The sequence below is a fragment of the Grampus griseus genome (assembly GCF_964374135.1).
Source record: "Grampus griseus genome assembly, chromosome: 9".
In the NCBI taxonomy this organism is placed as follows: Eukaryota; Metazoa; Chordata; class Mammalia; order Artiodactyla; family Delphinidae; genus Grampus; species Grampus griseus.
Genome location: NC_139003.1, coordinates 44,534,348 through 44,561,317, shown reverse-complemented (window position 1 = coordinate 44,561,317; position 26,970 = coordinate 44,534,348). Strand labels below are relative to the sequence as shown.

General features: G+C 38.9%; 1 protein-coding gene across 2 annotated transcripts in view; it reads right to left on the bottom strand.

Annotated features, from left to right (window-relative positions):
* The window catches only part of PDE1C (phosphodiesterase 1C), a gene marked incomplete at both ends in the record, with an annotated part of 550,586 nt that overhangs the window by 106,286 nt on the left and 417,330 nt on the right, over positions 1–26,970 (bottom strand). For both annotated transcript variants that reach the window (XM_082661639.1, XM_082661640.1), the window contains 3 exons: positions 351–417; positions 1,350–1,532; positions 3,340–3,453. In XM_082661639.1, the coding sequence (XP_082517765.1) occupies positions 351–417; positions 1,350–1,532; positions 3,340–3,453 (364 nt within the window). The remainder of the gene's footprint in view (positions 1–350; positions 418–1,349; positions 1,533–3,339; positions 3,454–26,970) is intronic.

The following is a 26,970-nucleotide window of genomic DNA, read 5'->3' as shown; positions in this document are numbered from 1 at the left end:
CTTAATGTTGAATATTTATAACCAGTACAAATTTTATCTCCTACGGCCAAAGTCAGACTGAGTCTCATAACGCCAGATCGCTATACAGATCACTAAACCACTCCAAGAGAGCAGAAAGAAATGAAACCAAACAGAGTTCAATTTTTTAAAAATTTGGCAGTACAAAGGCTGAAAAGATAGTGATACTGTTAGAACGAATAGCAAAAAGATAATGAAGGAAAAAAGTCAGGAATGACTAGGAAAACTGTAAATAGAATTGTAAACGAAAATTTCTTATTTTCTAACAAGAAATTTAACTGTACTTTTTATAAGGTACCTTGAACATTGTAAGACCTTTTCCTTGGTATTACCTTTAATGCTTCAATAACAGCTGGTGGGTAGCTCAGTCCAACCATGTTTGATGTTCGTCTATACATCCTGGCAAAGTCAGAAGGGAAAAATGCCATATTATGTCTTACAAAGAAGAATTAGCAGGCCACAGACTTATACCAGTATTGACAATTAACAAGAAGTCATGTCATCTGATGGACCCACGGAACCTAAAATTTCTTTTATAACCTTTTTCATAGTCATTCAAGTGGCCTATGAAATGAAATGAAAGCAATCCCAAACATGTACAGCATTGGAAATAAAAAAAATTAAGTCTATGTGCCCCAAATTGGAAATTAAATTATTAAAATGGGTCTCCTGTTCTGCTGGAAGTGAATTACAGTATAGCACGGACAGTATGTAGTGTAGTACTTTAACCTGAAAAAGAACTCCTATGGGCAACCTATTTAGAAGAGCTTGTTCTTTAGAACTGTCAAAAACTAGAGAGAACTTCGAGCTGACCATGGCATTTCTAAAATGTGTAATTGTGTGATAAGGGTTGTAGGAAGAATAAATCGATTTCTGGAATCCATTTCTGGGGAAGGGGGGCAAGTTAATTTCAGAGAGCAAAGTGACTTACAAAATTGGAAAGTGTCATGGGGAACTCAAACACCTTGAATGAACTCTTCCCTTGCTCAATACCCTCAACAAAGCATCCCTGACTTGTTCCAAATGTAGGCATCATCCACATGTGTCAAATGACGACGGATGAGACGTCCTTCTTTAAACATTAGAGACTCAACTCAAACTAAATCTTCTCTAGTTAACATTAACAAAAAGAATTCAAAGCAAAGGCAAAAGCTTGTCCTAACGATGCTGCGGAGATATGTTTTTGCCATCTCTCATTCAAGACTGTCTGTTTCCACCCAGAATTTTCAGCATTTATAAAGATACCAAAACTACATCAAAGCAAAGCCTTTGGTTGTTAGAAACTGGTGTCCCTTTTGCTGCTTTGGTCACTGAATGACAGCCATCTTTACCTCTCCACAAATATCCCAGCTTGCACTGCGTGGACGATGCTCTTGAACCGCGGCTTCTCCTCGCTCCTTCTGAGTATCATCCCCATCTGCCGTGTAAAGGTGGAGGCCAGCCAGTCTCGGACCTCAGAAGGCACCGCATCTGACTGAATGTCACTGAGCTCATCCTCCGTATCCAGGAGTCTCCTGAACCCAAGAAACAGAACCAGGACACAGATTAAATCTGAATTTAGAGCTCTCTGTTCAAAGCAGCTGTTCCTACTCTCCACCCTACCTGCATACACAGGTGCAAAGAAACCAAAATAAATTGGCCACAAAAAAATCCAGCACCTTTTAGACAAGGCTTGTGAAAGCCCACCCTTTGTTTGTTTCAGGCTGGACAAAGGAACAAAGGAATCAGAGAAAGTCAAAGATACTTTATCTCAGGCTTCGTAGGTCTGAGACACATTGCACTCAGGAGCACCCAGTATCTTTATTCCTAGATGATTTGTGGAATTTGAATGGAATCTAAACCTTCCATTTTAAAATGCATTCACCAGGAGGTTTATTTCATAGATGGCCATGTGGCATTATTTTGTCTTAAAAATAATGGCACTTAAAAACTATAGACAACAATACTGTATTATAAACTTCACACTTGCTAAGAGCCTAGATCTTAATAGTTCCCATCACAAAAAATAATAATTAGGTGTTAGTTAACGCTACAGTAGTAATCATATTGTAATATATAAATATATCAAGTCAACACACTGTACACCTTAAACTTATACGGTGTTACATGTCAATTACATCTCAATAAAAATAAATTTTAAAAAAGAAAAAGAAAGATTTTGCAGAGTATTATCCAAATCACATCAACCCAGTCCTCTGAAGTAATGAACCCAAATAATATCAACTGCTATTCTCTCTAGTTTGTTAGGACATTACAGAAACTGAAATGTCTAAATTTAAGCAAAATTTCCAAAACAATGTAGTTCTTTATTTGAGCACAGTGATTTAAGTCATCTGTCAGGTGTGCTCAGCAGATTTTTCAAATGTGTTCATAGGTCAGGCTAGAACAGAAGTAGTAATAAATTACAATAGAACTTTGAATATTGTATTTTATACTTATACTAAGCACTACTAAAAATAAGCAGTAAAAACAGGTGTCAATGGAAAATTTTGTTTTGTTTTTTTTCTCTTTAGACCCATCAATTGAGAGGTAGGGGAGAAAAATGTAACATCTGGGAAAAAACTACGGTATCAAATTTCCTTAAATTAGGAACCAAGCATATCATCGAAAACCAAGCCACACGATTCTTAGATTACTGTGAAATCTTTTTGGATTGGAATTTGGCATAGCAAAGTAATACAACACAAATACTAACAGAGAAGCTTGTCTGAAGTAGAAAAAAGAAGAAAAGCCTTTCATGTTTACCATTTCCACATTTTTCTAAAGAAAAGCAATTTTGTTACTTTCAAATTCATTTTACAATAGTAACCGGAAGTGCTTTAGTATTTACGGATAATTCAAGTGGAGAGGGTCTGCTAAGTAAATCAATAACAAACCTAAGGATTAAGGGAGGAATACTGGGTGTTTAAGAGAACAAATGTTTCTCCATCCCTTCAGGAGCTTCCATTTACAGATAGATAACGTGAATTAAAACATGAACATAATTTTTAGGTTGAGATGAATAATATTCAATAATTCCAGTTGAACTTTACATTTGATTAAAAATCTGGCAAGATTTTTTAAAATCACTTTTTTTCCTCTTACATTTTCTTACTTCACTGTCATAATGGGCATGTGAGAGGTAAGTTCTATTAGCTCCTTTTTATAAATGAGCAGGTACAGAGGATGTGTGATATCCAAATCTACCCCATTTGTTTGTGAAAACTAAAGCTCCAAGACCAATAATTTGAATGCTACCTCCTACATGCCATGGTGGACATTTCAGAAAAGCCATATAACAGAAAATTTGTATTACCACATCAACTTGTCATTTTAGCTTACCTGGTTTCATCAATGTATACGGATTCAAGCACTGTGGCTGCATATTCCAAATTCTTCTTAAGATCTACCACGGAAGCCTCCCCTCTTTCTAATTGTTTGACCAAAGACCGTAACCTGGGGGGAAAAGACATGATTCAATTAGAATAGAGGAAAAATAATTAGAGGAAGCCAAAGATAATCCTACAATTAGAGGGACACAGTTTACAGCCATTAAATATTTTTATTTATCCCAATATATCTGAAAGGAAAATATAAATCTAATGATGGAACTGACCAGTATTTCTCAAAGAAGCAAGTTATAAAATAAATACACACATTTTTCCACTCTAAATGATTTAAAGAACAAAAATATTCTCATCTACCAGCACTGCCCCCAACACTTTCTAACTACCTTTTTATCTTGCTAAGAGTTTCCTAAATTATCAGTGATTTTGCTTCTCTTCTGATTTTCGTATTTTTTGGTCCTAACTGTATGTAGTAAAGCACGACCAGCAACAACATCACCAAACACTGCTTGAGATCCTGCTATGTTGCAGGTACTTTGTTCAGCTGTGACCATAGAGAATAGCAGTCCCATGGCCCACACATGTTCCAAGACAGATGAGGAGACTTAGACCACCAAAATAACCACAGAGGGCTCCATAAGGAATACATGAAGGCAAACTTTTACTGGACAGGAAGAATTCCTCTAGGAGCAGATAAATACCCTAGTTTTGTTTTTTGTTTTTTTTAAGGAGGATGGATGACAAACCAAGGTACTGAGGACAAGACCTTTCCCACTGCTAGTCAAGAGTTCCAGACAGTAAAAGAGAAACAATAAAACATGCTCTCCTCTTATGTATATGAACACTATTCCCACAGAGAAGGACTCAGTACATATGAGAGCAATAAAATGCCAACAGATTATCAAAGACCAGCAACTGGGAACACTGTAAATACCACAGAGATATGGAGATTGGACAACTCTTCAGGCTCTCTGACAGCCAGCAAAGAACAGAAACTTTGAGGACAACCTTCGGTTTGAATTGTAAATCACATAGTATTAGCTCTGCAATCCCAGGCAATAGCTGAATGTCAGCTATAAAATGAAGAGGCAACCACCAAATTTCCTAGGTTGATATAAAGATTCAATCAAATTGATATTGATTTGGTCACATCAACCATGTGACCTACGATTGGTAATTTTTTTCAGCTTTACTGAATATACTTGATATATAACATTGTGTCCTTATACAACATGATGATTTGATACACATATATGTTGCAAAATGACTACCACATAAGGCTAGTTAATACAGCCAAAACCTCATAAATTTAATTTCTTTTCCTGGTGAGAACATTTAGGATTTACTATTCTAGCAACTTTCGTATACAATACTTAAAACCAGTACTTGCTAACTATAACCACCAGGTTGTACATTAGATCCCCAGAATTCATTTATCTTACAACTGTAAGTCTGTACTCTGAACAACTTCCCCCATTTCCCCGTTGTTTTTTTAAAAGGCATTTGTTATCATTATTGTCATTGTTGTTATTCAGTGACCTTGGTCATCAGAGGTAACCAGAGAGAAACATGCTATCAGGATACTTAAGATTATTATCAAGTCTCCATTTCCCAAGGGTGCTCCCACTTTCCTGACTTCAAAATATCCTCAGATTTCCATTTATAAGAGAGCACAGGTCAACATCTCTGCAAGGCATAAACTATTCCCCTCCAGGTCTACATGAAAATGATCAACAATAAGGAAAGAGGAAAAACTCAGGATCACCCTTAAAAAGTAGGCAAGAGGGTTAGCCATACAAAATAAATTCCCAGGAATTTCAGTGACGTAAAATACAGAGGAAACTGGACTGAGGGTAGTGGCTACCTGACTTGTGAACCTCCAACATGCAAAAGGGAAATATGCAAAGGAAATCAGCAGAGGCATCTGCAGGCTTGGAGGTGAGGGTTAGCCTGTGGATCCCATTAGCAGCACTAGGAAGTGTTCTGGTTTCAAAGGCAGTGCGAGACAGGGAGTTGGCATGGAAGGGTTTATCAAGTCCCTCACACACAGTGGACAGCCAGCCTGCCAAACAATGGGGAGACTGCAGAAGCAAGCCCTGAGAGTTGTTCCAAATAAGAAATGGAAGCTCTTTAGCAAAACACATTCCTGGCTAAGTCTGCCTCCAATTCTGACTCTCACCTCCAGAAGCCCAACTACCCCCAGCCTGTTTTGACTCTCCACTGGCAAGGAAAAATGAGGGTAAGTTTAAACTTCCTAAAAATGTTCTCCCTTGATTTGGGGCTTAAAGATTCTACCAGGAATTGACATGAATCCCTAATAGGACCCATCTCAGCTCTCAAAACCTGAGAGGAGAAGACAAAACATAAAAAATGATGACGGAAACTACAAGACTAACAGAAGTAAGAACCAGATGATTCTATCTTCCTACAAAAGGGAAATAAGAAATAAACAAACAGAAGCAGCTTTAATCAAATAAGTTTTCCTAGACTGAAGAAAAACCTTTATAAGCAGATGAAAAGGGATCAAATAAACCAGAAAAAGAAATCCAACATATGCAGTTGTAATTTTTTATCTCCAAGAATTTTTAAAAAAGGCGAAAACTGTTGAGAAAAAAATATATTATGTACAAAGTAACAAAAATTCAAGCTGGCCATAAGACTTCAACCATGCCAAATATCAAAAAGCAATTTAATAACAACAACAATTTTTGACAATAATATGGTATAATTCAAGATATCTATATCTACCTATGTATACTAGGACTGCCATGTATATGTGAAGCCAACAAATACATTCTCAGTTGTGGACAAGCTCAAAATTTCATCATTAATATGCTTTTCCAGAAAATAAAAACAAAAACAAAAAAACTTTAAGGCCAACTGTGGGACAGTGATCTTTCAAGGAGGATAGATTCATGAATCTCCAATTAAAGTGACTCATGACCAGAGGAGCTTCAAGATGGCAGAAGAGTAAAAGGCGGAGATCACCTTCCTCCCCACAAATACATCAGAAATACATCTACATGTGGAACAGCTCCTACAGAACACCTACTGAACGCTGGCAGAAGACCTCAGACCTCCCAAAAGGCAAGAAACTCCCCACGTACCTGGGTACGGCAAAAGAAAAAAGAATAAACAGAGACCAAAGAATAGGGACGGGACCTGCACCAGTGGGAGGGAGTCGTGAAGGAGGAAAGGTTTGCACACACTAGGAAGGCCCTTCGTGGGCGGAGACTGCGGGTGGCGGAGCGGGGAAGCTTCGGAGCCGCGCCGCAGAGGAGAGCTCAGCCACAGGGGTGCAGAGGGGAAAGCGGAGAGATTCCCACACAGAGGATCAGGGCCGACCAGCACTCACCAGCCTGAGAGGCTTGTCTGCTCACCCGCCGGGGCGGGCGGGGCTGGGAGCTGAGGCTCGGGCTCCGGTCGGCAGGGAGAGGACTGGGGTTGGCTGTGTGAACATAGCCTGAAGGGGCTAGTGCGCCACGGCTGGCCGGGAGGGATTCCGGGGAAAAGTCTGGAGCTGCCAAAGAGGCAAGAGACTTTTTCTTCCCTCTTTGTTTCCTGGTGCGCGAGGAGAGAGGGATTAAGAGCACCGCTTAAAGGAGCTCCAGAGACGGGCGCAAGCCGCGGCTACCAGCGCGGATCCCAGAGACGGGCGTGAGATGCTAAGGCTGCTCCTGCCGCCACCAAGAAGCCTGTGTGCGAGCACAGGTCACTCTCCACACCTCCCTTCCGGGGAGCCTGTGCAGCCCGCCACTGCCAGGGTTCCGGGATCCAGGGACAACTTCCCCGGGAGAACGCACAGCGTGCCTTAGGCTGGTGCAAAGTCACACCGGCCTCTGCCGCGCAGGCTCGCCTCGCATCCGTACCCCTCCCTTCCCCTGGCCTGAGTGAGCCAGAGCCCCCAAGTCAGCGGCTCCTTTAACCCCGTCCTGTCTGAGCGAAGAACAGACGCCCTTAGGCGACCTACACGCAGAAATAGGGCCAAATCCAAAGCTGAAACCCGGGAGCTGTGCAAACAAAGAAGAGAAAGGGAAATCTCTCCCAGCAGCCTCAGGAGCAGCGGATTAAATCTCCACAGTCAACTTGATGTACCCTGCATCTCTGGAATACCTGAATAGACAATGAATTATCCCAAATTGAGGAGGTGGACTTTGGGAGCAACAATATATATATATATTTCCCTACTTCTCTTTTTGTGAGTGTGTATGTGTATGCTTCTGTGTGTGATTTTGTCTGTATAGCTTTGCTTTTACCATTTGTCCTAGGGTTCTGTCTGTCCATTTTTTTTTTTACTTAAAAAAATTTTTTTCTTAATAATTATTTTTTATTTTAATAACTTTATTTTACTTTATTTTATTTTACCTTCTTCTTTCCTTCCTTCCTTCCTTCCTCTTTCTCTCTCTCTCTCTCTTTCTTTCTTTCTTTTCTTTCTTCTCTCCCTTTCATTCTGAGCCATATGGAGGACACGTTCTTAGTGCTCCAGCCAGGCATCAGGGCTGTGGCACTGAGGTGGGAGAGCCAAGTTCAGGATACTGGTCCACAAGAGACCTCCCAGCTCCACGTAATATCAAACGGTGAAAATCTCCCAGAGATCTCCATCTCAACGCCAAGACCCAGCTCCACTCAACGACCAGCAAGCTATAGTGCAGGACACCCTGTGCCAAACAACTAGCAAGACAGGAACACAACCCCATCCATGAGCACAGAGGCTGCGTAAAATCATAATAAGGCCACAGACACCGAAAAAACACCACCAGACGTAGACCTGCCCACCAGAAAGACAAGACCCAGCCTCATCCACCAGAACACAGGCACTAGTCCCCTCCACCAGTAAGCCTACACAACCCACTGAACCAACCTTGGCCACTGGGGACAGACACCAAAAACAACAGGAACTACGAACCTGCAGCCTGCAAAAAGGAGACCCCAAACACAGTAAGATAAGCAAAATGAGAAGACAGAAAAACACACAGCAGATGAAGGAGCAAGATAAAAACCCACCAGACCTAACAAATGAAGAGGAAATAGGCAGTCTACCTGAAAAAGAATTCAGAATAATGATAATAAAGATGATCCAAAATCTTGGAAATAGAGTAGACAAAATGCAAGAAACATTTAACAGGGACCTAGAAGAACTAAAGATGAAACAAACAACGATGAAGAACACAATAAATGAAATTAAAAATACTGTAGATGGGATCAATAGCAGAATAACTGAGGTAGAAGAACGGATAAGTGACCTGGAAGATAAAATAGTGGAAATAACTACTGCAGAGCAGAATAAAGAAAAAAGAATGAAAAGAATTGAGAACAGTCTCAGAGACCTCTGGGACAACATCAGATACACCAACATTCGAATTATAGGGGTCCCAGAAGAAGAACAGAAAAAGAAAGGGACTGAGAAAATATTTGAAGAGATTGTAGTTGAAAACTTCCCTAATATGGGAAAGGAAATAGGTAATCAAGTCCAGGAAGCACAGAGAGTCCCATACAGGATAAAACCAAGGAGAAACACACCGAGACACATATTAATCAAACTATCAAAAATTAAATACAAAGGAAAGAATTAAAAGCAGCAAGGGAAAAACAACAAATAATGTACAAGGGAATCCACATAAGGTTAACAGCTGATCTTTCAGCAGAAACTCTGCAAGCAAGAAGGGAGAGGCAGGACATATTTAAAGTGATGAAAGAGAAAAACCTACAACCAAGAATACTCCACACAGCAAGGGTCTCATTCACATTCGACAGAGAAATTAAAACCTTTACAGACAAGCAAAAGTTAAGAGAATTCAGCACCACCAAACCAGCTTTACAACAAATGCTAAAGGAACTTCTCTAAGCAGGAAACATGAGAGAAGGAAAAGACCTACAATAATAAAGCCAAAACAATTAAGAAAACGGTAATAGGAACATACATATTGATAACCTTAAACATAAATGGATTAAATGCTCCAACCAAAAGACATAGACTGGCTGAATGGATACAAAAACAAGACCCATATATATGCTGTCTACAAGAGACCCACTTCAGACACAGGGACACATAGAGACTGAAACTGAGGGGATGGAATAAGATATTCCATGCAAATGGAAATCAAAAGAAAGCTGGAGTAGCAATTCTCATAACAGATAAAATAGACTTTGAAACAAAGACTATTATAAGAGACAAATAAGGACACTACATAATGATCAAGGGATCAATCCAAAAAGAAGATATAACAACTGTAAATATTTATGCACCCAACATAGGAGCACCTCAATATATAAGGCAAATACTAACAGCCATAAAAGGGGAAATCGACAGTAACACAATCATAGTAGGGGACTGTAATGCCCCACTTTCACCAATGGACAGATCATCCAACATGAAAATAAATAAGGAAACACAAGCTTTAAATGATACATTAAACAAGATGGACTTAATTGATATTTATAGGACATTCCATCCAAAAACAACAGAATACACATTCTTCTCAAGTGCTCATGGAACATTCTCCAGGATAGATCATATCTTGGGTCACAAATCAAGCCTTAGTAAATTTAAGAAAATTGAAATCGTATCAAGGATCTTTTCTGACCACAATGCTATGAGACTAGATATCAGTTACAGAAAAAAATCTGTAAGAAATACAAACACATGGAGGCTAAACAACACACTACTTAATAACCAAGAGATCACTGAAGAAATCAAAGAGGAAATCAAAAAATACCTACAACAAATGACAATGAAAACACAATGACCCAAAACCTATGGAATGCAGCAAAAGCAGTTCTAAAAGGGAAGTTTATAGCTATACAAGCCTACCTTAAGAAACAAGAAACATCTCAAATAAATAACCTAACCTTACACCTAAAGCAATTAGAGAAAGAAGAACAAAAAAAACCCAAAGTTAGCAGAAGGAAAGAAATCATAAAGATCAGATCAGAAATAAATGAAAAAGAAATGAAGGGAACAATAGCAAAGATTAATAAAACTAAAAGCTGGTTCTTTGAGAACATAAACAAAATTGATAAACCATTAGCCAGACTTATCAAGAAAAAAAGGGAGAAGACTCAAATCAATAGAATTAGAAATGAAAAAGGAGAAGTAACAACTGACACTGCAGAAATACAAAGGATCATGAGAGATTACTCCAAGCAACTCTATGCCAATAAAATGGACAACCTGGAAGAAATGGACAAATTCTTAGAAATGCACAACCTTCTGACACTGAACCAGGAAAAAATAGAAAATATGAACAGACCAATCACAAGCACTGAAATTGAAACTGTGATTAAAAATCTTCCAACAAACAAAAGCCCAGGACCAGATGGCTTCACAGGCGAATTCTATCAAACATTTAGAGAAGAGCTAAAACCTATCCTTCTCAAACTCTTCCAAAATATACCAGAGGGAGGAACACTCCCATACTCATTCTATGAGGCCACCATCACCCTGAAACCAAAACCAGACAAAGATGTTACAAAGAAAGAAAACTACAGGCCAATATCACTGATGAACATAGATGCAAAAATCCTCAACAAAATACTAGCAAACAGAATCCAACAGCACATTAAAAGGATCATACACTATGATCAAGTGGGGTTTATCCCAGGAATGCAAGGATTCTTCAATATATGTAAATCAATCAACGTGACACACCATATTAACAAACTGAAGGAGAAAAAACATATGATCATCTCAATAGATGCAGAAAAAGCTTTTGATAAAATTCAACACCCATTTATGATAAAAACCCTCCAGAAAGTAGGCATAGAGGGAACTTTCCTCAACATAATAAAGGCCATTATGACAAACCCACAGCCAACATCGTCCTCAATGGTGAAAAACTGAAACCATTTCCACTAAGATCAGGAACAAGACAAGGTTGCCCACTCTCACCACTCTTATTCAACATAGTTTTGGAAATTTTAGACACAGCAATCAGAGAAGAGAAAGAAATAAAAGGAATCCAAATTGGAAAAGAAGAAGTAAAGCTGTTACTGTTTGTAGATGACATGATACTATACATAGAGAATCCTAAAGATGCTACCAGAAAACTACTAGAGCTAATCAATGAATTTGGTAAAGTAGCAGGATACAAAATTTATGCACAGAAATCTCTTGCACTCCTATACATTAATGATGAAAAATCTGAAAGTGAAATTAAGAAAACACTCCCATTTACCACTGCAACCAAAAGAATAAGATATCTAGGAATAAACCTACCTAAGGAGACAAAAGACCTGTATGCAGAAAATTATAAGACACTGATGAAAGACACTAAAGATGATACAAATAGATGGAGAGATATACCATGTTCTTGGATTTGAAGTATCAACATTGTGAAAATGCCTCTACTACCCAAAGCAATCTGCAGATTCAATGCAATCCCTATCAAACTACCACTGGCATTTTTCATAGAACTAGAACAAAAAAGTTCACAATTTGTATAGAAACACAAAAAGACCCCGAATAGCCAAAGCAATCTTGAGAATGAAAAATGGAGCTGGAGGAATCAGGCTCCCTGACTTCAGACTATACTAGAAAGCTACAGTAATCAGGACAGTATGGTACTGGCACAAAAACAGAAATATAGATCAATGGGACAGGATAGAAAGCCCAGAGATAAACCCACGCACATGGGGTCACCTTATCTTTGATAAAGGAGGCAAGAATATACAGTGGAGAAAAGACAGCCTCTTCAATAAGTGGTGCTGGGAAAACTGGACAGCTACATGTAGAAAAATGAAATTAGAACGCTCCCTAACACCATATACAAAAATAAACTCAAAATGTATTAAAGACCTAAATGTAAGGCCAGACGCTATCAAACTCTTAGAGGAAATATAGGCAGAACACTCTATGACATAAATCACAGCAAGATCCTTTTTGACCCACCTCCTAGAGAAATGGAAATAAAAACAAAAATAAACAAATGGGAGCTAATGAAACTTAAATCTTTTGCACAGCAAAGGAAACCATAAACAAGACGAAAAGACAACCATCAGAATGGGAGAAAATATTTGCAAATGAAGCAACTGACAAAGGATTAATCGCCAAAACATACAAGCAACTCATGCAGCTCAATATCCAAAAAACAAACAACCCAATCCAAAAGTGGGCAGAAGACCTAAATAGACATTTCTCCAAAGAAGATATACAGATTGCCAACAAACACATGAAAGAATGCTCAACATCATTAATCATTAGAGAAATGCAAATCAAAAGTACAATGAGATATCATCTCACACCAGTTAGAATGGCCATCATGAAAAAATCTACAAACAATAAATACTGGAGAGGGTGTGGAGAAAAGGGAAGCCTCTTGCACTGTTGGTGGGAATGTAAATTGATACAGCCTCTATGGAGAACAGTGTGGATTTTCCTTAAAAACTAAAAATAGAACTACCATACGACCCAGCAATCCCACTACTGGGCATATACCCTGAGAAAACCGTAATTCAAAAAGAGTCATGTACCACAATGTTCATTGCAGCTCTATTTACAATAGCCAGGACATGGAAGCAACCTAAGTTTCCATCAACAGATGAATGGATAGAGAAGATGTGGCACATATATACAATGGAATGTTACTCAGCCATAAAAAGGAACGAAACTGAGTTATTTGTAGTGAGGTGGATGGACCTAGAGACTGTCAGACCGAGTGAAGTAAGTCAGAAAGAGAAAAACAAATACCGTATGTTAACACATATGTATGGAATCTAAAAAAAAAAAAAAAAAAAGAAAAGGAAAAAAAGATCAGAAGAACCTAGGGGCAAGATGGAATAAAGATGCAGAACTACTAGAGAATGGACTTGAGGATACAGGGAGGGGGAAGGGTAATCTGGGACAAAGTGAGAGAGTGGCATGGACATATATACACTACCAAACGTAAAATAGATAGCTAGTGGGAAGCAGCCGCATAGCACAGGGAGATCAGCTCGGTGCTTTGTGACCACCTAGAGGGGTGGGATAGGGAGGGTGGGAGGGAGATGCAAGAGGGAAGAGATATGGGCACATATGTATATATTCACTCTGTTATAAAGCACAAACTAACACACCATTGTAAAGCAATTATACTCCAATAAAGATGTTAACAATAAAATAAATAAATTGACTCATGATCAAGATTTAACAAAGCCAACCTTAACAACATGGAAAAGTAGCTTAAAAAGATTAAAGATGAGTGGTAGATGAAATATAATGCTAACTATACAAGGACAACTACACATGAAAATGGCTGATACATCTTCTTTTCCTAAGACAAGCTCCTATTCCTAGTGTAAATGCTTCCTATGTCACTTTTATGGACTAAAAACTAATTATAATCATTCAGAAAACAATTGAAATTATTAAGAACATTATATGGAATATCACTTTATAGCCATTACTATGAACAAGTCCCACTCCAGGGAAAGCACAATATTGGGGGAACTGAGTTGTGAAGAGCCTCATATTATTCTGCAATATGTCATCCAGGACCTTAGGCCAGAGCAGGAGTAGTGCACTCGGGGAAAGCATCATTTGGACTCCCACTCAGCAGTTCAGATCAGCAGCTGAAAATCATCTCCCCCGGAAAGTCCCAGACTTTATGCCATAATTAGCAGAAAATCAGCAGTGTGGGGCTTTCCTGAGATGTAGTCACCAGTAGTGCCTGACAGACATTAGGCACGGCCACATTTATTTATCCAGTGCAAAAGTCTGACCTAACAGAAAGCTATAAACAGAAGCAAACCCCTAGCCCAGTGGCTTCGACAAAGCCAGAGATGAAATGACACAGAATAAAGTACTTTCGGGATGCATAAGACATACTAGAAATTCACTTCTACTCCCGTCTCTCTAGTTAATGAGATGAGCAGAAGATCCACTAACACCCTGGCAGACATGAAGGTAGCCTAGGACAACACATCCACAGAGTTTATGGAAAACACCCAGCAACATTCACCTCTCTTTATTCAAGGACAACTGAACAGGAAAAAAATATATCTACAGAAAGATTCAGCAATAAAGAAAGTGGAGAATAGTCTTCAGAATGCAGAGGAAGGACTCACTTTTCAAAAGAAGATTCACTAAAGGAAACACAAGTAAATTTTAGGGAGCATCTGCTTTGTGTTCAATAAAATTCAGGAAAACAGATCTTTGAAACAAAGGTGAAAGCTGAAATCATAATGTAATAAAAGTGAACATATTGAGAGAGAAGAAATGAAAAAGAAACAAAACATGACAATAGAAAGACTATAGGAACGTTTTTTTAAAAAAGTGACCAACTTCTTATATACCCAGCTCCTATTTGGACTGGCACCTATCACAGGTATAAGCTACAGCTGTCCCTGTCCACACAGCTGCCAGCTTTCTGCTCTATGTAGCTGCCACACAAACCCTAGGAAATTCCAGATGTCCCTATTTTCAAACATTGTTGAGTTCTAGGGCATCACTCAGGTGGGTGCTGCTCCAATGGCCCCTCAGTCCCTCCTCTCCTCCAATCCTTTATCCTCCTTAGAACATCCTGCCTTTACCCTCACCCCTCTCTGCCACCTACCATCTACCTCTTGTAAAATTGCTGCTTTGTGGGCAGAAGACTTTCAAATTAGCCTTTCACCACTAGTCACCAACTAGTCTCAAAAACTGAAAAATGTCCTAAAGTTTTGGGAATAAGGAGGCACCCTTCCCTAGTACAGGTTTGCCGGGGATCTCAAGCCATCAGACTGCAGGTTTGCCCTAGATCTCAAACCATCTTAAGAAGGGTTGTATAAAAATAGCCAAAATCCTTCATACCCATACTACAAAGTATTTTTGTTAAATTTGAAGAAGATTAGCTAAGCAGGAAGGCTCAGATGCCTTCCTTTGTTTTCCTAGTAAAGATTGGATGTTTTTCTATGTGAATTCATTTACCTAAAAGGCCAATGTCCCCAAGGACAGGTCCCATAGTAAGTTGCAGTCTGTACATCTAGCTTTTTAATACTATTCAAAAGGATTTTTGGTCTGGGCACCTAAAGGAAGGGAGGGAGGGAGAAGGGAAACATATAATACAACAAAAATAATAATAGAGTTTCTCTTCTGAGTGAACGTTCATAGTTTCCAGCACTCCATCCATTTCTGTCACTGTGGTTGCCAGATAAGAGTTCCAGTATAGAAGCACAACACCATTTTAGGAATAGCTTACACTTTCAAACTTTGGCAAGATGTCTTTCTCTGAAGAGAGTGTATAATTTCATTGTGGATGAGCCGTTGCATCTTTACACGAAACTTTCATTTCTCCACATAAACTCTTTGCTTTCTCTAGGCTTCTTTGCTACAAGGCATATGATAAAATGCTGCATCACTTCGGTTCCTAGTGCCCTCAGGTCTGGAGCAAGTCCTGGATGGACGCTGAGGTGCTTGGAAACTATGTCATTATTTGGGATGTAGAAAAGTGTTGGAAGAGAGAAACTAAGTGAGGCAAGACCCACACACTGTATTTTGGAACTTGAAAGGTTGTTGGAGTGGAAGAGACAAAGTCTTCTTTTTTTCCCACAAAGATAATTTCTAGGACCAACGGGGTTGACTTTATTAGGAAGCAACCTTTGGACTCAACTTCTTAACTTAGGAAACTGCCCTACAATGGACTCGGCATTATTCCCTACCCAAGTGAGGTCCCAAAAACCCTTCAACACCATGCCTTGAGAGCCCATACATTTGCTGAGCTGGAATGAAATCAGAAAAGAACAAGCAAAAATAAACTGGAATAAAGAGTCATGAAACAAACTTTCTTATATCTGTCCATTCTGCCCAAGGTTATTCCTCCTGAGAATGAATAAGCAGCTCCTAAAATGCCAGTGTGGCCGCCAACAGCTGTTATCTCAGACAGGCTTTGTTAGTTTGAAAGAATGTCAAAGGGAACTGTATCCTTTACAGAACTTCCCGTACATGTCCCAATGAATCATGTGTCCTAAAAACTCATTTGAATAAAAAAAAATCACCATCTCAGTTCATCACATCCGTGTATTTGTAAGGCAAAGGTGTCTCTGTGTATTTATACACACCTGTTTCCTCTGTCACTCCCATCCCTGCCACTTACCTAAATGCCATAGAAAGTAAATTGAAACAACTCCTCCAAATGGGATTTCAGGCTTACGTTTTAATGTCACCCAATGATGCCATCTGAATATTTTTCTGGAGATCTGTTTGTTTCTATAATTAACATTGTGGTACTTGAAACATGCCTTCAACATTGACTGAGTGCTCTCTGAATGCAGATACTGTGATAGGCTCCAGGAATACAAAGGGGGACAATGCAGTGCCTTCCCTCAATTACGGTTTTCAGGGTATATGCCCACTACTGGGCATATACCCTGAAAACCATAATTCAAAAAGAGTCATGTACCACAATGTTCACTGCAGCTCTATTTACAATAGCCAGGACATGGAATTAACCTAAGTTTCCATCAACAGATGAATGGATAAAGAAGATGTGGCACATATATACAATGGGATATTACTCAGCCATAATAAAAACGAAATTGAGTTATTTGTAGTGAGGTGGATGGACCTAGAGTTTGTCATACAGAGTGAAGTAAGTCAGAAAGAGAAAAAAAAATACCATATGCTAACACATATATATGGAATCTAAAAAAAAAAAAAAAAGGTCATGAAGAACCTAGGGGCAATACGGGAATAAAGACGCAGACCTACTAGAGAATGGACTTGAGAACACGGGTAGGGGGGAAGGGTAAGCTGGGACAAAGTGAGACAGTGCCATGGACATATATACACTACCAAATGTAAAATAGATAGCTAGTGGGAAGCAGCCGCATAGCACAGAGAGATCAGCTCAGTGCTTTGTGACCACCTAGAGGGGTGGGATAGGGAGGGTGGGAGGGAGATGCAAGAGGGAGGAGATATGGGGATATATGTATATGTATAGCTGATTCACTTTGTTATAAAGCAGAAACTAACACACCATTGTAAAGCAATTATACTCCAATAAAGATGTTTAAAAAAATGTCTATTGAAAAGGTTATGCCTTTTCTTGCAAAATTATGCTATGCAAGGATCTGTAAAATAACTTCCGTCTACACTTTAGAGCCAGGAAACATTTTGCCACGTCAACGGACAGTTGCAACCATATAACTTAATGTGTACAAATTTTTATCTTCTTTTAAAGCCTTTGTGGTTGATCACAGTGGACATTAAGTAAATTATGTTGGATGAATAATAAATGTGAAACCAAACATTTTACTCTAAGTACATTTTCTCTTGGGTGTAAATTGAATACAAAATGGATCAGTTTCTTTTTAAATCTTCTTATATTTGAAGTCATTATGTAACCATAACCTTCTTTAATGTTTATGTTAAATATTCTCAAGTCATTTCTTCACAAATACCACATTTAACAGCCTTAATCATCTCACTCATTCTTACACAAATCTTCTAGTTTCTTCAGGCTCTTTTCAAAGTGTTAGTATCAAGAGTTTCTAATTAGTTATTATCTCTCAAATGTCAACTTCTTTTAATAATTCCTAAGAGCATGTTAACTTTTTATATTACAGTATATAAGTTTTTACTCGGATGGCAATCAATCTGTGAATGCTGTCTTTGCCTTTGCTTTAAATATATTAGCTGTACAGTGAAATGCACTTTCTTTTGGTTGGCCTTGATATAGGAAGATGTGTAGATCAGAAATCGCCATGCCCTTGGCCAAGTGTACTGTTGGGTCAACAGTATTTGTTGTTGCCAAGTCCATGTGCCATGTTGCCAGGTGCCATATAGGCTATAGAGAGAAAAGATGCAAGAAGCTTCCAGTTGAGTGTTGGAGACAAGCGTTGACTCATGCACCAGTGAGTGAACAAGAGAAAGGATAGTCCAGCAGTCCAGCATGTGGTGTTCGGAGTATAAAGCCTTCTGATCCAAAGCCTAGCTTTTCCATTTACTAGTTGTATAACCCTGAACAAAGTTTTTCAAACTCCCAATATTTCCATTTCTTCTTTGGTAAAATAGGGATGACAAGAGTATCTGTGTCATAGCTTAGGTGATAATTACATAAAATAACTTATGTAGAGAGTTTAGCACAGTGCTTTTTTTTTTTTGCGGTACGCGGGCCTCTCACTGCTGTGGCCTCTCCCCTTGCGGAGCACAGGCTCCAGACGCGCAGGCTCAGCGGCCATGGCTCACGGGCCCAGCTGCTCCGCTGCATGTGGGATCTTCCCAGACCAGGGCACGAACCCATGTCCCCTGCATCGGCAGGCGGACTCTCAACCACTGCTCCACCAGGGAAGTCCAGCACAGTGCTTTTAAACCCTCAGTAGCTGCTGTGTGTGCATGTGTGTGTATACTTTGTGCTAGGTACTCTGCTAGGTATATAAATAACTATGCTGCAAGGCAGAATTTTAAAAGAATGAGAGAGGGCTAAACTGAAGAGCAAGAATAGATTTTGAGAGTGAGCCAACCACCTCCTAATAGATACGTCACGAATGTCATGAGTGTGTGTGTGTGTGTGTGTGTGTGTGTAGTCAAAAATAACCTCAGAGAGTGAGAAGTTCTGAGCCTACAGGTAAAAGCAAGATAAATATCCTTTTCCAAGGAAGTAAAGAGCAAGAAAAGTGGCATCCTAGTAATATTATATGGGAATCTAGCCTCATCTGCATTCCTGTGCACAATTCTTCCCTTCCCAAACCATACAGGCCTCCATAGATAGGGTTGACTGTGACTCATAACTCCTTCTATACAGAGACTAGCACCGAGAAAAGTCGGCAAGCATAAAAGGTATTTAATAAATTTGAACCTGTAAAACTTTATGGGAAGCAGGTGTTTGAGTCCCATTTTATGGAACACGAGCCTAATGAAAAGGGTTATATGAACTATTGTGAGGCTGTTCAGCCTGTGAACAACGATGGGAATGTAATCACATGTCCCACAAACTAGACTATGTTAAGTCTCCTGTTGTTAGAATAATGCCATTTATACATCTATTTATAATTTTATATTCCTCCCTTTCATTTCATTCTTCATTGAAAATTAATGTATTGCAACTCATTGGCAGGCAATTTATTTTAGGGTAAAAATTAATCTAAAAAAAAACAATAAAAACTATGAATGTGAAAAAACATCCCAAAGATATAAGCAGATTTATTATACATAGCTGGAAAATATCTCTTACACAAAGGCATTCATAAAGTGAGTTAACGTCTCTGTGCACAAGTTCTTTGAAAATATACTTGACAGAGTCATTTACTACTTTCAATATCAGAAATCACCGGGGAACAGGTGAAAATTATTCCTACAAGTAAGAAGTATTTATATACAGCCAAATAACTAGAGCAAAATAAAACCTTATGAAAAAAAATAGATGAGTGCAAGGGGAAAAGGGAAGGGAAGGGAAGGTAGGGAAGAGAGAAAGATGTAAAACAATAATTTAAAGATGAAGTTAAAATGAAGCCAGTAACCACACAGTGATTTAATTACAGGACACCTATTGTATAATCTTGATGTCATTTGACAACTCTCAGTAGGTAAATCCCTAAGAAAGTGATATTCAGTTATTTCATAATATTGCTCTATAACCTAGAAATTTCTTTAGGATCTTTAAATTTAGTTCTTGAGACAATGGACCTGACTTTCCATGCAAAGAAATATCGTTTTCTTTAACTGTTGCTTCTTGATGAAACAGTTCCTCATTTATCATGTCATTAATCTCAATGCCAAGTTTTGAAGGTGGTGCTAAGGTTCACTCTCTGTGTGGCAAGTGGAGGGCCAAAACGTCCCTGTGCAGTAAGAGTACGTAGGGATTCTCATTCCAATGTGTTTCCACCACACTCTGGACATCCACCACTAATGGGCACATCACAGTGTGTTGCAATGGTCAGTTTGTATGACTTTGTCAGTCTCTGTGCCGTGCCAAGACATACAAAGACTGAAAGTCAGTTCCATGACCTGAAGAAGTAACTACGCTGACTTTGCAGGATAACTGCATTTAGTTCTCCAAACAAATCTATGAAGTAGCTAATATTATTATTCCTATTTCACAATGGAAAAAAAAGGCTTAGTTTAACTCTTCTGAGGTCATACCCCTAGAAAGTGATGGCATCTGACACCAGAGCCTGTGTTTTAAATCATTATTCAACAAATAATATAGATTGGATGATTAAACAAATGACTAAACAAATGAATAAGACATACTAAAATAAACTAAACACCACGATCATATTCTTATTTAGCTTCTCGAGTTTGAGATAGAATATTCTTAAATTTTGATTTGTAAATTTCCCAAGTTAAAATTAGATCCCAAAGACCATGCCCAGTATTACGAACACTGCCATCCAATGAATGAACTGACGTGAAGAAGAGATATATTGGCAGCCAGAGACTGTGTCCTCAAAATGCTGACACAACGAGTTATACATTTTAAAACTTAATTTATAAACTGACCAAACTGATGCAAAAAGTCATCTTCTTTTTTCATTTCATTGACTCTATCAATTAACTGATGCTTTATAAATACAGCTCAAATAATGTAATAATGTCAAAGTACCATTAGAAAATTAATAGTGGATGGATATACTCTGGCTATTGCTTATTCACTTAAATATACAATTTAAAACAAATTTCTTTCAAATATTACTGTGAAGGTCTCTTTGATGTGTCAACTTGGCTAGGCTAGTCCCTAATTTTTCAATCAAACACTGATCTAGGTAGTTTGTAAATGTGATTAAAGTCTATAATCAGTTGACTTAATAAAGTAAATTACATTAGATAGTTTGAAAACCTTAAAAGCAGAACTGAGGCTTCCCAGAATAAAAATAAATTCTGCCTGTGGACACCAGCTTCAGCTGTGTCTGAGGGTTCCAGGCTGCCCTCCTTGTAGGTTTTGGACTTACCTAGCCAGCCCCCAGAACTGAGTAATCCTGTTCCTTGCAATAACTTTCTTAATATACATCTCCTACTGCCTCCATTTTCCTGTGATACAATTACTCTTTTGCACTCTTACATAGCAGAGTTGTAGTGATTATAGTTAATTTATCAGCTTTTACTCAAGAAGCAAACAGGGTTTGGAAGCAATTTAAAACTTAGCAACAGCAGGAGTTCCTATCACCATTTTAAAGCAAAATGAAATTTAAAAAAGAACAAGATACGGCTATGTGGATTTTTAAATAAAGACCCTGAACTCTTACTCATCTTTATAACTCCAGTGATGAACACATGGTAGGTGCTTAACAAATGTCCTATAAGTGAATAAACAACCGAATGAGTAACTGAGTGAATGAATGAGTTGATTCGGCTGGCAGTTCTCTTGTGCTAAATTTCTCTCTCAGATTCTTCACTGCAATATTTGGGGTAGAAAGGATGCAAAAGTTTAGCACAGAAACTATAGCTCCTGATAAAACAGTTGCTTGAGAGCTTTTCATTCTTCAGAAGTCCCACATGAATTTCCTATTTTAAGACAGTATTTTGCACCTACAGATTGTATAACTCTCTCACCCAGAATCCTAATGGAATAACCACTAAAATATAAAAATGTGGTTATCATCACTGAGAAATAGGAAAACGAGCCAAAGACAGAAAACTTCTTAAAAATGTAACCTAAATTCTCTTAGATGGTTACTCAGATGTCAGTATCCAATTATAACTAGGTAAATAAATGGCTTTGGCCACCATGGCTATTTCTACACATTGGTTATCAGTGACTTAGCCAAATCATTGTCAGAGGAAAACACAGCTCCTTGGATATCCTCTAGTACCATAAACATGCCACCAGACTCTCTAAATAAGGCTCCATGCCCTCTCATCTGAGGAATGACTGCAGCCACCCTTCCTATCACACCTGGGACCATCAACTGCCTGGACTCTCTAAGGCTTCAATATTTGGCTCTTTTATTTTGTTGCACTTGGAGCTGTTAACCAGGATCCAGAATATATGCTCTGTTATAGATAAAGTCCCGGGGCACTGGCTCTCCTAGGTTCATTAACACCAAACAGGGAACTGAGGGGGAAGAAGGAAAAGGAAACCTCCCTTCTTCATTCCCATTGCCCCTAAAACTCATACAGCACCGTGTGCACCAAGAACTAAGAAAACACATCCATTTAATCTTTCCAAAAACCTATTAAACAGGTCATACCATATGTTATCAATTCTAAGACATTTATTTATTTATTTTCACATTTATTATCTCTGAAGTAGAGAAGCATTGTACAATCCATAGAATATCATGACTTATGTGGCAATTCTTTGTGTGTGTGATTTTAAAACATCTTTATTGGAGTATAATTGCTTTACAATGGTGTGTTAGTTTCTGCTTTATAACAAAGTGAATCAGCTATACATATACATATATCCCCGTATCTCTTCCCTCTTGCATCTCCCTCCCTCCCACCCTCCCTATCCCACCCCTCTCGGTGGTCACAAAGCACCCAGCTGATCTCCCTGTTGGCACTGCTTTGTCTTCCATAAAATGAAGGTGTACCTTTATTTATTTTATATGAAATAGGGTCTTACCATCATCCCATTTTACAGATGAGGAAACTGAGGCACAGAGGCAGACTCTTTTCCCCAGTCACACAAATAGTAAGTGGCAAAGCCAGTACTTGAAACCAGGAAGTCTAGCTCTAGAGTAGGGTTTCTCAAAATTGGCACCATTAACATTGTAGGCTAGATAATTCTTTGTTATAGAGGGCTGCCTATACATTGTCGGATGTTTAACAGTATCTCTGGCCTCTACCCACTAGATGACAGTAGCACCTGTCTCCAAGTGTCCCCTGAGGGACAAAAACTGCTTCTGATTAAAAATCACAGCTCTAGGGCTTCCCTGGTGGCGCAGTGGTTGAGAATCTGCCTGCTAATGCAGGGGACACGGGTTCGAGCCCTGGTCGGGGAGGATCCCACATGCCGCAGAGCAACTAGGCCCGTGAGCCATAACTACTGAGCCTGCGTGTCTGGAGCCTGTGCTCCGCAACAAGAGAGGCCGCGATAGTGAGAGGCCCGCACACCGCGATGAAGAGTGGCCCCCGCTTGCCAGAACTAGAGAAAGCCCTCGCACAGAAACGAAGACCCAACACAGCAAAAATAAATTAATTAATTAATAAAAAACTCCTACCCCCAACATCTTCTTAAAAAAAAAAAATCACTGCTCTAGAGTATGCTTAATCCCTATGCAATATATATTCTTCCCTAAAAATGAAGACATGCCCAGGTTGACTTGCACTGCAGCCAGAAATAAGTTGGGTCCTCTGCAGAAATCAGGAACACCCCTTAGCTTAACATTTCCCCCTTAAGATGGTCCTTTCCCCTGATTTCTTCTTTAATTTTTACCCTTACTGTCCTCCCCCTTTTTAGCTTTGCACAATCCTCCAGGTAGATTTCTTTCCATGTGGCATTTCTGTTCACTTAGTTTCCACTTTCAGTTTGGAAGAGCCACTCTGGAAGCGCTGACAGCACTCGCTCCCCTGTCCCTCTACCTACCTTTTGTGGGCACGAACAATCTTGGTGGCGCCTCCCCTGCTCCCTTGTACCAGCTCTACCCCACACCCCAGAAGATGAGGAAACCAAGCAAAGGCTTTTCAAAAGTTGGGAGGATGATGAAACCCCGGCAAATAAATATGATTTGATCATAATATGATCTGATGAGAGAACCCATCTTGTCTCAGGAGCCTGTAAGCTGAGAGGCATTACATGGGTGGCTGAGTGCATGGCTTCTAGAGCCTGGGTTTCAATCCCAGCTCCACCGCTTAGAAACTGGGTGAGCTTGAGCTAATTGATCTTATTTGCCTCAGTTTACTCCTCTGTCAAAGGGGGAAATACAGCCCTTGTTTCATGCAGTTGTTGTGAAAAATAAGTGAGTAAAACACTTGGAAGAGTAAAGTGCCTGGCCCATGCAAACACCAGAGAATTATCTGTGATTATCAGTGACCCAACAATTGAGGTGCTAAAAACAGTTGAGGTGCACTTTCTGCTTAGCTTGACAGTCTGGTTTCCAATTTGTCAGCCTAATTTTTACTTATTTATTTATTTATTTATGGCTGTGTTGGGTTCATCGCTGCATGCGGTCTTTCTCTAGTTGCAGCGAGTAGGGGCTGCTCTTCGTTGCGGTGCGTGGGCTTCTCATTGTGGTGGCTTCTCTTGTTGCGGAGCACGGGCTCTAGGGTGTGGGCTTCAGAAGTTGTGGCTCGCGGGCTCTAGAGCGCAGGCTCAGTAGTTGTGGCGCAGGGGCTTAGTTGCTCCGCGGCACGTGGGATCCTCCCAGACCAGGGCTCGAACCCTTGTTCCCTGAATTGGCAGGCTGATTCTTAACCACTGTGCCACCAGGGAAGCCCAATCAGCCTAATTTTTGAATAGAATACTCACATCAAAATACTAAATCTAAAATCATATATTATGTAAAATATATTAAAAATATGTATTAAAAATGCATATAAATAAAATAATACATATAAAATACATATTTTTATTATACATATAAATGTATAATTTATATGTATATATTTTTATATGTATATTTATTTTTTATTTACATTTAAATACATATAAATAAAAAATTTTAAAAATATATTAAATATATGTAAAATATATTACATATATTCAGAGAAGGATAACAGACTTTGGCTATCATTTGAGATTTAGTTTATACACATATATATACAAACTCATAAAATGCTAGTAATGGTAAAAATTACCAGTTTTCTGTGAACCATCACTTCTGAATATCTAATATAATACACTATGGCATGTGCCTGTTATTATAATAGATATATATAGAGAGATATAAAACAATGACTTTAAATCATAAAGTGCCTTCTGAATCACAAAAATTAAATAATGGTTGGGATGTTTCAATATTAATATCTATATACGTTACAGAAACTTAATCCTTGAAAATAGAGAGTGGCCCCTATGGTATTTATGGTGCTACCTGGGCCCTTCTGCCTGGTGGGTAACCCCAGAAACAGGACAATCTCAAGGCGCCGAGTAACCATATCACCTCTCAGCTGGCCCTCAGAGCCATCCACATTGACTACAGTATTTTATATGAGTTGTCTTAACTAAGGAAGCAAACCTCATCCTGCGAGCTCATCTCCAAAGAAGGTAGCACCTGCCGCTAATCTCCCTAACACCATTCCTGCGTCAGCTTCCCTGACGCACCCTGGAACTTCCTCCCACCCATGAGGTGTGTAGCCAGCTTCCCTCTAAAATAGTAAATAATAAATCCCTTTCACCTCCTACGAGCCAGATGTGCTCATGTCACGGAAAACTTTCACAACCATCTACACTTTTATTATGCTCCTTTTACAGATGGGAAAACTGAAGCTAAGAAAAGAGAAATAACTTTCCCTCAAATCAACTAAGTAATACAAGTGAAAACTCTTGTGCCTGTATCTCAATCCAGCCACTGAGATTCCTTCTTCTTTTAAAGATAAAGGCCTGTTATCTATGCCGCCTGAGGAAGCAAATTGGTTTCACTCCTTTGTTCTCCTCCACCACTCCATGTCCTTCTACCCAAGGTGTCACAGGTGCTTTTATCTTCTCCGCTTTCCCTGTGAAGGCAGGTGGTGTTAAATTCAACGGGTTAGTTTTCTTTGAATCAAATGTTAAATCCATTAATTTCCAGGGAGCAAAGGGTTACTCTACAGAGATAGAAGTAATGTTAACAGACCAAAAGTTATCTATACAAAGTCACCATGATAAAAAGGAGGATAAAAATCAATAAAACCTATTAATTCTCAAACAATAGATAACGACAAAGAACTCTACCTCAAATCTAGTTAATCTTATGGTCTTATAGCCACACTGTTATTACCAGAAGTATTCAGTATATTTTGACTTGGCATACAGATATCTTTCTATTTGGGTAAACATGTATTTCTAAAATGAAATTTATTGGGGGAGAGGAAGTACTATTTTCATATCATGGTATATTAAAACATAGATAATAAAAAAATATTTTGGCCTTTGAGACAGGGAGTTAGTTCCCTTTAAAACAGCAGGATGCATCCAATAGGGCTGTTTTTAAGAAGGACAGCAGTTAGTGGGCTAGAAATTATATGCAAAATACATTTTATTTTTTGCACACACAAACATGTTTAACAGGTAATCGCTGAGGATGATTTGTTTCATAGATTAGTACTCCACTGTTTGCTGACATAGTTGGACTTATTTTTATCTTCATGACCCCAAGTAGTTGGCTAGACCAAGTGTTTCATACTTCAACTTGTAGTTTTGGTGATCAAGAGACATTAGGGCCCAGGACCCAGGATGTCTTCCCAGCTCTATTGATTTACCACATAAATTCGAGGACACAAACATCCTGGACCTCAGATTTCTCCCCTGAAAAGGGGTGGTAAGGGTTCAATATCATCATCGTCATTAAAGGATTCATACACTTGGGGCTATATTTATCCCACACTCTTTAAAATTCATAAACCTTATTTTCACTTTCACTTTACCTCTCTATGTTGTACACAGTCAATCACATGAATGTTCAATGAAAATCTTTCAGTGAAATTGCAATGCTGCTTAAAAGAAAAGCAATCCCCAGGATACAAGCCAATGCTGTGCAGCAGCTGTGTCCAGCGCCATTTTATAAGGCAGTGGACTGAGGAAAAAAGCACCCTGAATAATAAGTGGTGGCCACTTGGGGTCATGTAGAAGGAGGGAGGCTAAAGGTAACAATT